The sequence below is a fragment of the Ambystoma mexicanum genome, chromosome 1p (assembly GCF_040938575.1).
Source record: "Ambystoma mexicanum isolate Mex_15411 chromosome 1p, UKY_AmexF1_1, whole genome shotgun sequence".
Taxonomy (NCBI): domain Eukaryota; kingdom Metazoa; phylum Chordata; class Amphibia; order Caudata; family Ambystomatidae; genus Ambystoma; species Ambystoma mexicanum.
Genome location: NC_090921.1, coordinates 703,004,757 through 703,019,610, shown reverse-complemented (window position 1 = coordinate 703,019,610; position 14,854 = coordinate 703,004,757). Strand labels below are relative to the sequence as shown.

Sequence of the window (14,854 nt, the reverse complement as noted above, 5' to 3'; positions counted from 1 at the left end):
CCGACCATCACGGGTACTTTTTCGCGGACCCCTTTGACTGGCGGCTCCTCTCGTTCTACCAAAGGAGGAGAAGTAACAAAAAGAACCTTGCCTCCACTGCTGCCCCCTAAGACGAAAAGGCGGAGGTTGACGCACAGCTGTGCTCAAAGATTTCGCTGCAGCCTTACTGCCAAACAAATACGTGCCATCAAAGGGAATGATCAAAAGACTGGCTTGCAAATCCGGAGCAAAACCAGACTTTCGCAACCACGCAAACCTGCGTATCACGGTGTTCCTAGCCATGGACCGGCTAACACTGTTGCTTGTGTCCAAACCCGACTGAAGGGATTCACACATGGCATCCTTGGCATCTTGCACGAGAGCATGGAACCCATCCCTTTCTTCCCCCTTGGGAATATGCTCAGCCGCTAACAGAAACAATTCCACAGAGTGTGAAAATATTGCCACGGCACAGGTGGAGTTGGCCAACTTCAACGCCATACTCCCTGCAGAAAAAACCTTGCGTGCCCAACCGTCGAAAAGTTGGTCATCCCCATCAGGAGGGAAGGTAGGGTACGGCGCCTGCCTCGAGGTGGCTGTAGCCGCCTGAACCACCAAACTCTCGCGAATGGGGTGAGATGAAAGGTAGCTGGGGTCACCACCGGAAGGGTGGTATTTTTTGGTTAACGACTTGTTAACAGCCGGAAGAGATTCCAGAGACTGGCAAGCAGTCGCCATGCTTTTCTGTAATATCAGATGAAAAGGTAACACTGGTTCAGAGGACGGACCTTGATCTAAAATGTCTGTTAGATCATTTTGCACAAAATCGTCAGGAGGACTGGACTAGCCCAGATACTCTGTGGCCCTAGCCATGAGCCTCCTGTAGGACGACTCGGCATGAGCCCCAGCCTCAGGCCTGCCAGATTCCACTTCCGGAGAAGTGTCCAATCCACTGGCATGATGAAGAGTTTGCCTCAACTCTTCCAATTGGCTGTCTCCTGAAAAGACAGGAGATACATCAAGCTCAACATGGTCCAGATCGAAGTCTGACCTCTCCTCCTCCTCATATAGGTGATCCAGAGGGAGGTAAAAACCCTGCCTCGGGACAGTAGAGGGTCTGGAGTCCACCACCGGCCTCACAGTCTTAGAAGTAGCCTTCCTAGGAGGATCCACAGCACCAGGGACCTCCATCGGCAAATTTAGGGCAAAAATACCCAAAGGCGTTGAAGGCGCAGACGGCTTCGAGAACGGCGCCGAGGCCTGGAAATAAGGAAAATGTTGGATGTCGGTATCCGACGGATACAGAGCTGATGGAGTCGATGCGGCCCTTGAGCCCTTGCCTGGTTTCTGCGGTCTAGCTGGAGACGAGGACTGAGACTGGGAAGCATGTCTCTTGCGACTATCCTGAGCCTTGTCCGAACGGGACCTCAAAGGTTCCCGATGAGTCGCTTCGAGGACCCGAGCCCGAAGGCGTGCAAGCCACGGTACGAGACCTTTCCTTGCCGGCTACATCAGAAGGCGCGGACGGAACTGTGCCCTGTGATTGAAAAATCGGCAACATCTGTTCCCAAAAAGCAGCCCATTCCTCTTGAGTCGAGGACTTGGTTGAGGAGGAGGACGGGGAAGGCTACTGGTGACAGCGCTTCCTAGAATGCTGAGATGAGGAAGACTAATGGCGGGAACCGCTCCAGGATGGAGACCCCCCCCCGGGACTCCTCCCGACGCAGCATATCGCCCCTCGAGTAGTCGGTGGACATCCCCTTGGACTTAGATTTATGAGACTTACTGGGTGTAGAACCCCTACCTACCTGAAGCTTTCCCTTACGCTCCCGCAAGGCCTTAGTAGTCAGCGAAAGTCGGCCAAAGCACCACAAACAAATGCGATGCCAGTCGGTTATCGACATTTTAGACTTGCAGTCCCGGCAAGCCTTGAAGCCAGACCGCGGAGTCGGAGGGGTCGAAGAACAAGACATCTTCACAAGGTAAAACAGGAGGCACGCCGAGTCTCTGAAGCAAACATGTTTGCGGAAAAAACGGAACTGAGACTACGGGCGACGTGTGTCCTATTTATAACATCCCAAGGCCATAGACGCAGGACGCCCTCTGCCGAAAAAGTTTCTGAACTACACAGTTGTGACATTACATGTCAAAGATTTGGAATACGTTGGAGGACACAATCCATACGAAAAACAGTTTGAAAGTGAAACTGTATTTCTTTCACCGAGGATTCCCGGCATGAAGACAGGGAATATTCATGAGCATGTGAATCCATGCTGGAGAAATAAAGACGCCAGTGCTGGTGACTGACTCAGTTATCAATCTGTTGGGTAAATTGCTTTGAAGGTATCATTTAAATGCTTATTTTTCTGGTACCAACAGAATGTACATTCTGCCAAATGGGATGCAAGTATTGGGTGAGAGGTCTATGGAACAGTCAGCTCTGAGGCGATAGTACGCTGTATTCATCCTTGGAAAATACCAGTTGATAGGTCTGATATTCTTTTGGTAACAATGGGAGTAAAGCTATGGATGTAGTATATCTTTTCTCAGTGTCAACATGTGCATGGAATCCAAAGGCTCCATGGTTTAGATAATGAGATAGGCAGTATTCAGATCCCAAAAAACTGAAGAATGGATGTGATGGCAAAGCCATGGAAGCCTAAGATTATCGAATAGTGGCTGCCTCCATCAAATCAAATTGTATTGTTTCAGTGTGCAATGACATTTTCACACTAATGTTTTGGGTCTGTTCTTTAATGGGTCCAGATGACAGAGGCGCACCATCCACTCCTTCCACTGTTATCAATACAGATGTGGGTACACAAGAGACCTCACTTTCATTACCCCACTGGTCATGTAGGAAATGTGGAGTCACTGGACAATCCCTAACAAGTTGTTTGTTAGAACCACAATACATGCAAAGTCCCTGGGAACTGCAATGGTTTAGGTTCTTCTGGAGTCAATGGTCCTCGTGCGGTAACTATTTGTATTGGCTCTTCTGGCATATGTCTGAAATTTCGATGAACAATTTAGTGTCTCTTTACACGAAGGCCTTTCCATTTTTCAATTGACGCTCTTGTATGCAGTTGTCAATTTGTGACACGAGATCAATGATTTCCTTCAAATGTTGTGGTCTCTGAACTCTAGAAACCTCATCTTTTAATTCTTGTCAATCCACGGCAAATGACAAAAGTTACTCAGTCTCGCGAGTATAGCTCAAGGGGCAACGTGCTCACCTTGGAAGCAAGACATCATGAGCAACCCAGGTTCGATCCCCAGGTCCATGCTTAGAAACCTCTGGGTATTAAGCACGTTTTAAAAAACCTATCATATCATATTGACTACCTTACTCTTAGTCCATAGTCCCCTTTCCTCCATACTTGTGGGAAATTTCGTCCATCGGACAGGAGCACTTTTAAAGCATCAAAAAATTAGCTTTTTGTCCTTTTATATTTACACTGTCACAGCACGTGGCCGAAGCCTTGCCTTCCTGAGCTCTGCCACGCGCATCGGCCTTCAGTCCTTTTCTATCGGCAGTTCCAGGACCATTTAGCAACAATAGATGATACTTATTAAAGGGGGCAGCGGGCGGGCGTATGGAAGTAATGGTACTATGGACTAGGACTAAGGAAGTCACTGCAATGAATAACTTCGTCATACTCCTACATCCCGTTCCCTTTACTCCATACTTGTGGGAGATTCCCAAGCATTAACCAGAGGAAATACAGGTGGATGGAAATTCCCTTACTGGAACAAATTCCTGGACAAATTGGGCATCAGCCCGGGAGCTCTGGCCAAGATAATAATGCCTGAAAAACACTGAAGGCAATAGCAGCCGCTTTGCCATAGACAAGATGTGCATGAATGCCCTTTGGGGGCTGAAGGTCTTGAACTTTGTAGGCAGAGGAAATGCACAAAGCTATCCAATGAGAGGTGGGCGCTATTGAGGCAGGTTTTCCTTTTGGCTCAAAAAATGTCACAAAGAGTTGTCAAGAGCTCCTAAATTCGCTTGTTCTGTCGAGGTAAAACTTCAGAGCACGTCTGACGTCTAAGTTGTGTAAAATCCTCTCGGCATCGGAAACCGGGTTCGGGAAGAAAACCGGTAAAGATATTGACTGGTTTAAATGGAATTAACAAACAACTTAGGGAAGGAAAGAAGGGTGCGTGCGAAGCACAACCTTCTCCTTGTTGAAAGTTAAAAACAGATGTTCGACAGAGAACCTGAATCTCACTTATTCGTCTTCTAGATGTTACCGGAATCGAAAAGGCCACCTTTCAAGAAAGGTACTTGAGTTTGGTATTGGCCATACGTTCAAAAGGCTTATGACATAAGGTAGGTAAGGACCACATTCAGATCCCATTTGTGATGAGGGGTCCGAACCGGCGGGAAAAGATGAAGACAACCTGCAAAATGTCTCTTGATAACTGGGTTTGCAATTGAAAAAGAGCAACTGTCTGGACAGATAAGCCGCAATGGTGGATAGTTCTGTCCTGCATGCTAAGACATGGATGGCAGAGGCTGCAAGGTCAGATACAAAAGACAAGACACAGTCAATGGAAGCCTGCCTGGGATCAAGCTATTTAGCTAGGCACCAGTGACAGAAATCAGAGCCACTTGCTCCTGTATTGAGCTCTCAAGGACTTATGTGCCACTTGAATTATACACATGTTATCCTTGGAGAGGTTGAACTGCGCTAATGATCTGAACTCAGGTACCAGGCTGCCAAGCTGAAGGATTGTGGGGAGGGGTGCCACAACTGGTGATTGCTCTGGTGAAGGAGTTCAGGAATATTCGGCACTCAAACCGGGGAGCACAAAGACAGGTGCTGCAGTTCTGAAAACCAGAACCTGGCTGGCCACCAAGGAGCTATGAAGCGAAGAGTGCAGTTGGAAGCACTCCTGAGTTTCCAGAGCGACCGATGAATCAGTGGCAAAGGAGGAAAAGCGTAAGCCTTCATGTTGTCCCAAGGGATCTCGAGAGAGAGAGTCCCCCAAGTAAGACAGTGCAAGCCCATCCCTGGAAGCATAAAGAGGATGTTTCCGGTTTGTTGACGTTGCAAAGAGGGCCATTGCTGGAAGATTTTGCTAAGAACATCAGTGTTCATCTCCCACTCGTAACTCGCAGCAGATTGGTAGCTGAGAGAGTCTGTAGCCTCATTGATGTTACCTGGAATGTGCACAGCTTGAAGCCAGACACTGTTGGAAGCCCAATTCCAAATTTGGATTGCTAGGTCCACCAGAGGAGGAGACTTGATGCCCCGCTGTTTGTTGATGTAGAACTTCAATGCGGAATTGCCTTCGCAAATTTGAATCTCACTGTTGGTGATAGAGGGTTGAAAAGCCTTAAGCATCAGAAAAACCTCCAGGAGCTCTAGGTAATTGATGTGGTACCACCTGCCCTGGGGCATCCACAAATCGTACACCTCGAGGTGACGCAATGTCGCTCCCAATCCCAGAAGGGAGGAGTCTGTGGTAACCGTTACTTGCAAGCAGGGCTCCAGCAAGGAGGTTGTCATGATGCCTACCCCCGGGCATCAGGACCAAGCCCATCAGTTCTGGGAGCAGGCAGCCAGATACTTATTAAAACCCCAACAGCCCCGGCTGGGGGCTGTTTGGGTTCAGTCCTGGCTCATCATGGAAATCAGTCCTGGCGCCATAGGCGCCAGGCTCATAGACTTTACTTACCTGATGCAGACCATGCTGCTAGTCAGTCCAAGTCAACGTGAGGTCTGGATGGGACTATTTTTCTACAGGGACTATTTTTTACACGGGCGTGGTTCTAGGGAACTTCTTACCTGGAACTACTTTGGAGACTATTTAAACCAGGCCCAACAGCACACGCTTCGCGTTATTCTGCATCAAGCAGCGTAACGCTCACCGTACCTGCAGTCTGCATCCAGTCTTCTGCCACGCCCGCCTCGAATCTGGAGCTCCTAAAACCAAGAGGAAAGAAAGGGACAAGATTAGAAAACTAACTATTTCGAATTCATCTCGCCTCCGGACCTGGAAAGAACATCATTTCTGTACGCATTGCATCTCCAGCTGCAGCGCCGCGCCATACTCACCAGTCCTCGCAGCATCTTTCGATTCGGCGCTGCCTCCATCATTTCTTCGCCGAACTCCGGCACCTGAGGGACAAAAGAAAACAACAAGGTGAGCCGAGAAAAACCAACAAATAACCAGAGACTTACCTGATTACCACCGGAGGCATTATTCTACAACTCTCCACATCTTCATGTGCCGCACCTGCAAAGGGAGAGAAAACAACACGTTCAACACCGGCAACATTTACCGGACGGTGTCGGGTAATACAGACTCTTACCTGAGCGCCACCAACTGCCACGAGGGTATCTTCTCACGATCTTAGTTGCAAGACAAGGAAGGAAGGGGGGACAAGAGTGAATCATCGGACATATTGAACTCTATGAACTTGATACTTACTGAACCCTGCCAGGAACCTCAGAGTCAATACTCTCCGGAATTCTCCCATGCCTAAAAACCAGTTAAGTAACTGGCATCAACGCGCCTCTGCAATCCACGCAGGATGGAGAGCTCATCATTTAAAAACAAAGTGAGGTTCCTAAAAGGGGATATCGGAGGTGACAAGAAGGGAGAACGAGAACTTTGGGAGGGGGCTATCACTCAAATCCACGGGTGGCTAAATCCCTTTCTCCACTTGCAGGAGAATACTTCTACGGATCAAGCAGACGAGATTAGGCGGGCCAGTCCAGACAGTCATCTCGGCACTACGCATCACGTTGGTGGAGACCGCAGCTGTCTGGGTCCGATCGGTGCCCCTGTGGGAACCAGGTGAGCGTAACAGAGGTCCCCGCTGAAAGTTTGTCAGCGGACAACCACCATTGAAGATCTGCCGTCATGCAGGATGGGACCGGAATCATCTTGAAGTCCGGATCCGTAGCCTGGGACCAGCAGCTCTGAAGAGCATTTTAAGTGGTGCAATAGGTAGAGGTAACACGCAAGAGGCCATGAGGTCCAGGAGTCTCTGGAACCACCATGCTGACATGTGGGAGGACTGCAGGAAGTGCTGGCACGTGGTTGAGGATACATTTCCTTGAATAAATCCTTAAAGTACGTCTTCATTGAACAGGACACGAATCCCAGACGCTCCGGCATAGACGGAAGAAAGACGGCAGGAAAATGAAGGACAAGGGAACAAAAAGAAAAACATTTCCTACGGTGCAAGTGCGCTGACCGTGTGGAGAAAAGGACTGAAGGGTGAGGCGCGGTGCAGAGCTCCAGAAGGCGGGGCTATGGTCACATGCAGTGGCCCCACATAAATTTTTTTAAAAAAGGACTAAAAAAGTTAATATTTTGATGCTCCGGTCCGGTCCCGATGGACGGAATGTCTCACAAGTATGCAGTAAAGGGGACAGGATGTAGGAGTAAGAGTTAATAGGGCATCATTCGGCCACGCGGTTTCAGAGGCCATTTCTTTGAACATAGTTATGTACAAAAGAATGTCCACAGATCCCCGTTTGATATCCAGGCGGTTTTCTTGTGATATTGTACATTCTCGCCGACTAAACATAGCCTTTAAGCTATTAACAAAGGAAGGGTATGAATCCAACACCTGGTTGTTTGGGGTAACCAGAGGGTTGGCCAGTGCACTTCCAGCTAAGTTTGAAACCATAAAACTTACCCTGGAACGAAAGAATGAGGGTTTCAAGGTAAATTGTACCAATCTTTGGATTTCTGCTATATTTCCCACACACCAAGGGAGCAGGAGGCAGTTCAGTTACTTAAGGGGATGGGGCTACCATTTGTTGCAGTGTTACATTTTCATTTTTCAGATATTGAACTTCCTGGGTAAGATCCTGCAAAGTAGTCCTTATTTGCTGCATTTGGTCCATTATAATGGAGCAGGAGTCGCTTACTGTAAAAATTAGCAAGGACTGACCTGCTATGTGAAGCAGGAGATGTTTCTGAAGGTCTCAGGGTCTCGCAGTGATATTGAGAAAGAGAAAACACCACAATGAACATCCGTCTGCCTGATATATACAGGGCAGCGTGTGCTCAAAGAGCTGAGCCCAAGGGAAACTCCTGATGGGTAAAAATCCCTTTGATTCCTTAGATGTTGCAAGGAATTCAAAAGAAATGCTGGGCATTCTGGAGCAGCGTAAACTCAGTATGAAGAATTGAGTATGCCAGGAAATCCAGAGCTGCAGAATCCTGAAGTGAGCAGAAGAAGGCAGGAAGGCAGAATAAGGAATTGGAAGGTAAAGAGCTCAGAAGCAGAGCGGAGGAGAAAAGCTGAGGCGAAGCAGTAGCGAAGCAAAGGGAAAGAAAAACGATGACAGCGTCAATGCTTATGAGGAAAGAAGCGACGCAGGGAGCTTACCACTGAGCTGACCTTTATGCTGTTGTGTTGCCGGCAAGTCCAGTGTGTGATTGCGCGATTCCCGGTCTCCATCTTGAAATCCGCTAGAACATTATGTTGATGTTTTTCAGAGAATACATGGCGCCATCTTGAAGGGGCAAATACTCCATGAGGTTATCTCTTTCGCAATTGCTGCCAAACTAACCAGGTGTTCATTTGTTTCCAAACAGTATCTCTCCAGCCCTGAAATCTCTCCACTGGCTGCCGGCTGCTGCTAGGATCAAGTTCAAGACCCTCTGCATCACCCACAAGGCTTTCTGGGGCTTGGGCACCCGCTACATCAAACTCTCTCTCCCTAAACACTTCCCTGCTAGAGCCATCCGGTCTTCTAGCGCCAACTCTCTGCAGATCAGATTCTTCTGTACGCAGAGAGTGGGGGTAGATCTCTCTCGTCTGCAAGAAACTGCCTCTGGAATGGTCTACTGCCCTTCTCAGACTTGAGCCAGTTTTCCTTAGGCTCCGGAACATATTTTTCACTTCTTCCTTCCCTCTCCCTCCCCTGCTAACGTTCCTGTCTGCTGCAGTGACTGGCTGCCCGGTTCCCTACGAGTTCTATAAGGCACCCCCGCCCAGTCCTCCCCATTCCTCAAGCATGTGGACCCACATTCGATACTACTTGCCCACCTGGCCTCCCCCTTAGCACTCACCTAGCCCCTGTGCCCCCCCCAAGCTTCCTTTTTTCACTTGCACTCGCTTTCGCTTGCACTGGGCTTTGCTCTGTTCTTCCCTTCCCGCCCTAGTACTTCGCATTTGCGCTGACCGTCACTCCTCCACCCTCCCAATTGTTGTTTTTGCACTTGCCTGTTCCGAATGTCACAAGGCCTAGTAGCACCATTATTGTATCCCCCAACCCCTTTTTTTCCTTGTGGCGCATTCAAACACCATTTAGTGTACAGGCGCCTTGCAAATATCCAATACATAAATAATCTCCCTCCACAGGGTGCTGGTTACTCTTTTGGGGTTTCCCACGATAAAACAGGAACTTATGAAGGGCTTGTAATTTCGCTGCTTCTGAAAGACTCCCCCTCTTCTTATCAGAGAACTTCCAAAGGACGCTGGCCTCTGCTTAAGCGGGTCCTTTACCCATTTCATTTGCCGTCTTGTTATCCCATGTTATCCTGCTTTATTGGTGTGGGCTGAAGTGTAACTTGAAGAACAACTTTCCTACACCACCACAATTTAGAATGCTTTGAGTTGAGCATTTATGCAAGGGAGATTTCTCCCAGCAAGGGAAATCTCCAGCAATGTTACTACTGGTGGTTTATATTCAGAATCTTGCACACTCCTGCTGTTGTGCCCGCTTGGGCAATCTCTTTTAATGTGACCCTGCATCATTCTACAATGTGCCATACTAAGATGGCAGCTCCTTTTGTTACCACCACAGTGCTTCTTGCTTTGCTGCATCTGCACTCGGATTGGCTTCTGCCCTCCTCAAATGGGCCTATCAGAAGGCCGGCAGGCTTGGCTGGCCCGCCTACCAAAGGTCCTCTTCTAAGGCCCCTGTCAGCTACAGGTACGATTGGTGTGCCTCCCTACTGGCCTGTATGTTTGAATGAACACCCCACTCCCCCCGCCCCCGTTGGTTGCCTGTGTGTTTGTATGACCCCCCCCCCAATCCCCTGACTCCACCATTGGTCACTTGTGACCCCTTGCTATGCTTTGTCCTCGTAACTGTGTTGCTGCCGCCCTCAACCAGAGACTAGCTCCACGTTGCTACCTGTTGATCTGAACCAATGTATTAGTTTTACCTGCCACCCTGCACCATGGGGCTGGCACTATGCTATTCCATATAGTTATCAATCGTGCATTAAGGTGTAGCTCGCCCTCCTTGTATTTTGTGACTGGCACAATGCATTTATCTATTGATTTTGACTTTGCATCTATGTATAGCTGCCGCACCATGCAACATGCGGTTGACACCATGTATTTGCCTACCAATATTAACTATGCAACTGGGTGTAGCTGCTGCCATGCAACATGTGGCTGGCACTATAGAATTTTCCACCCGAGGGTTCACAACCCTAATCTGAGAGGGTGTTAACAAGGAAGGGGCGATGCGCCTTTTGATGGAATTGAGTAAAGGGATAGCCTGGCTGGCAGGAGGCTTCTCCTTTAATATGTCTTCCACGTAGTCTGAATCTAACACTGCCTCTTGTGTGGCTATTTGGATGTTTTCTGCTGCCTTCTGCAGAATGGCGTTAAACACCATCTGGTCATTGACAGGTGAAGCCTGACATAGAGGAGGGGAGGAGGGAGAGTCCATACATATGGTATGTGGGTCCGGGCTATGGGTGGGTGAAAGCCAGGGTGGATCATCCCCCTGCTGGTCATCCATCCAATTCTGGGTCTGATCAGTGGTATCCACAAAGGGATCCTCCTCCTGCAAGTAAGGGTCAAGGGGCTCTTCTTGATCTGTAAGGTCAAAAACCTCCTCATGAAGAGGGCAGGATGTCTTCTGAAACTTGGCCACTGCAGGATAAAGGTCGTCTTCCCTAGGCCTCTTAGGGGTGAACCTCTCGGAGAAGTCCACAAATCTAGCCAACCTGTCCATACACCCTTCAAATTTCTCTCTGGTCCATGGAAAAGAGCCAGATGGGTACGGAGGGGGAAAGGGCACCTCCTGGGGATCCCCTAGTCTAAAACGCGGAGCTTCATCAAGGAGGGTCTTAGATCAGGACTGGGGGGTTTCAAAATAATCCTCCTGCCCTTCATGGCGTTCATACGTGTCTTTCGACATGTCTTTAGACTTGTCTTTTTGTTTACTGCCCGTCAAAACGATCTCAGCTAGGCTCTCGCTGATGTTTGGCGTTACAGGAAGATGTTTAGGCTGTTTAGATGGATGCGTTACAGACTTCAATGCAACCGTAGCTTTACGTGCCGGCACGCTCTTAGGAGGAGTCTCAACGCTTTTGTGAGATTTAGTGCTGGCCTACTTATAGATTGCCAGGATGCATGCAGCTGATGCGGTTGCGGGGAGGGCTGGCGATCACGCTAATCGGCAGGTTCCATCGAGAAACTTGACGTACCCTTTGGAGCCTTGGACCGCTTCGACTGATCCGCTGAGGGGATACCGTGGGTTTGTATGTTTGCTCCTAAGGGTATCGTGCGCGTCCCTGTCGCCGGGGTGTACATTCCCCATAGCAGGACTATCGTCGTGCCTTGTGGGGCCGGGGACGGACGTCGTGGAGCATACGCGCTGCAATGTGAGGTCAATTGCTGCCGGATCGGCGCCATGGCCATCGCTTAGCTCCGTATTACTTTCGGCAGCTGCTGCGGTGGGTGAGCTACCCTCGGCCTACGGCATAGCGTAGGCTGCCAACTGCTTTACTCAATGCTCCTTGATCGTCTTATGACGCAGGAGTAGACAGTGCTTACAGGACATCTCATCGTGATTGAGGTGAAGACACTTATTGCACCGACGGTGCTTGTCTTTGCAGGGGAATTTTACATTTCAGGAAGGGCAACATTTAAATGGTGTCCAGTCCATAACTCAGGTGTGTAACAGCAACGACAAAACCAAAAGGGCAAAGAGAGGGGAGTAGGAAATACATTCTTGAAAAGAATAGAAAACCCCCCAGATTCCACTCTCCCTACTGTGTACCCGGCCACGCGGTCGGAAGCGCCGACCGGAGCACCCGCCATCGAAGCCTGTTCTTTGTGGTCTTCGGCGGTGGTTTAGTAAGTAATCACCGAAGAGGGGATGATAATAAATGACCGGAGGTCAGGAAACAACAATTTTGCAATATGTAGGAGCTCCGCATAAGGCAACAAGCTAGCTGGGTGGAAAAAAACTATCTGAGGGTCCTCGGCGTGCAAGGGATTTTAAGTACACTACACGTCACGTTAAGGATAGTATGACAGGAACGCCCATGATGACGTCCCCTTTCGATCCTTGAAAGATAAGAAGCAATACTCTGCGGTTACCACTAGATGTCAGACTATATGCACAGCATGCGATTCTAGGCAGATTAGCAAGCATCAGAAACAACATTTTCAAAAGTGATAATGTAGGACTAAGGCAAAAGAAAAATTCTGAGTATGGACAGCCTGAAGGATATGCCAGTTTCCCCATGACAAATGAGCAAAAGAGAGTGTGGTGAAGCTGAAGGCTTCACTGTACTGCAAAAAGAGAAGGTAAGATTAAAAAGTAAAAGCAACAAGTGTGGGAGTCCAAAAAAAGGAGGGAAAAGTGCTGTAAAGAGAAATCTTTCCTAACTCTTGGCCACTCATGTTTCACAGGGTTGTTTACCTGGGTTCCGGGATTGTATCTTGAGGCTCACTTTCTTATCGACTAGAATATCGTTCTAGAGTTGGGCCTGCTTCCTCTTGAAGCCACTTGTTGCTGCCAGTTCGGGTGCACGTTTCAGACCACCCGAATCAACGCGTCACAGGTTATGCCACTGCCACGGTCTGATCCACCTTCTGCTTGCTTGCCTATGCGTCTCCTTGGCAGGTTTTGCTTGTCGGTTACTGCGTAGTTGTCAGGCCACACGGTTCAACCATTACATGTCACGCAACCACCACGCCAGTTTGAGACTCTGCCTTGTGCCGGCCAGTATGTGAGACGCTTTCCTCAAGCCACTCTGCATCTCTTCCTCCTTTTCCTAAACTACCTCGTTGCAGCCTCACATTTTTCGGTTTCAAAATCCCGGACCAGTCTGCAGGTTGACATTGCTTCTTGCCTCAATTGGTCCACCAACCTCTGCTTAACTGTTTTGTGTTCTGCAACAAATGTGGATATCTTTACCAGTTTTCTCTGTGCTACTTCTCCAACTCCCAGCGCAAACATCTTGTCAGCTGACAAGACTTTCTACTAGGGTTGTCCTCGCCACACCTTCCAACGTCTTCGGATATCAAGATCTTTCTCCCTTTTCCAGATATTGTGCTCCCTGTCCTTCCTTCGTCCGGCTCGATTGCAGCGTTCAAGCTCCTCTTCATTCCTGTATCTAGGACATCAGGGTACTTTGATATTTTACAATAACATAGTTTCGGACGTGAGCTTATGTGTAGAAAGTTTGGGTATTAACATCAGCATGTGGGTTTGGGGTTAAAGGGGCTGTGCCTCCCAATCGTGTCCTTATCCCCGGGAGAGGAGTCCCTCTCCACGAGATCCTCCCACATGTTACCACCCCCTAGGGGACTAATGGTTATCGGCCTCACCTCCCTAGCCTCATGGAAAGGGGCTCCACCGTGGGTAGAAGTGACGCTATCTGAAAGATCGTCACATCCTCCTTCTCCAACCTTATAAAACACATTACTTGTTGATGTCCTCACCGGTTCAAGCAATCATCCACACAGCCCTTCTCTCTGCCTTCATCGGGTCTCTTGCAGTTACATGTTGTGGCCTCGTAACCAGACAGAGGCTTCACATCCACATAGACATCTAGAAAATCAAAAAGAAAAGCAGTACAATGTTAAGAACTGAAAGGAGATAGTGTTGCTATAACAGGTCCTTCAATATAACCATGGAGATCAAGCAACATGCCAAGGATGCAGGAAGAACAGGGGAAAGTGATAAAGCAAGCATGGAATGTGGGGAAAACACAACAAATGAAAATGAGAAGGATAAAAATGACAATCAAGATGAGAAAGTGAAGAGCATGGCACTAACCTAGGAAGGTGGGCAAAAATGAACAGAAAACATTCCAGGGAGGTAGTAAAGAGCATACAAGGAAGGCCAAACGATTTTTCAAAAGTATGCATAGAAGACAGAAACAGAGGATCAAAATACATGCAAAGACAATAAGAAAGAATAATCAAATGCACCAATGAATGATGTTGGGAAGGGCAAGCAGCTTAAGTGGCCATAAGAAGATTTGGCCAGCGAGATTGCAAGCACCCAAAGAAGATTAGCAATTGATGACGGCCACTCAAATTTACTTACTTGAACGGATTTTTTTGTAGAGTGGGACATCTGGCTTTTTATACAGCTAAGAATAATAAAAAAAAAGGGTGAAGAGTTTGTACATGACAAAATGTCATTGCTGAGAAATGTATTTAATGAGTAACAAACATGCTCTATTCAAGTTCCTAAGTTTTATGGCATTGAAAGTAAATTGACAGTTTCAATCCACCCAACAAGCAGCAGATGACATGTGTAAGTATGTTTGCACAGTATGTTTGTGAACGTAGCACAGAAGCAATGGAGGGCTGTATATATCGGGCGCCCAGGATATTAAAAGTAGCAATGCTGTGGTAGCAGAGGAGGTAGATTAAAGAGGGGGTGGTGCAGCAGACAGATCCAGCAGGGAAAAATGTAGGTTTGGGTGGAGCGATTGATGAGCAGTTCTTTGGGTGGGAGGGAGTGATGGAGGTAAGGAGTGATGGAGGTAAGGAGGGAGTGATGGAGGGTAAGGAGGTAAGGAGGAAGGAGGGAGGGAGGAGAGGGGGGGAGGGAAGGGTGAGGTGGATAGGAGGGAAGGGAGTGTAAGGTAAGGAGAGTACGGAGGGGAAGGAGGGAGTGATGGAGGTAAGGAG

The 14,854-nt window shown here is 48.4% G+C and overlaps 1 protein-coding gene across 2 annotated transcripts in view; it reads right to left on the bottom strand.

Moving 5' to 3' along the window:
- Nucleotides 1-14,854, bottom strand: part of ASH1L (ASH1 like histone lysine methyltransferase) — a 2,936,548-nt gene that overhangs the window by 1,810,066 nt on the left and 1,111,628 nt on the right. For both annotated transcript variants that reach the window (XM_069650029.1, XM_069650033.1), the window contains exons 9-10: nt 14,262-14,307; nt 13,652-13,760 (exon numbers count right to left, since the gene is read on the bottom strand). In XM_069650029.1, coding sequence (XP_069506130.1) covers nt 13,652-13,760; nt 14,262-14,307 — 155 coding nt within the window. The remainder of the gene's footprint in view (nt 1-13,651; nt 13,761-14,261; nt 14,308-14,854) is intronic.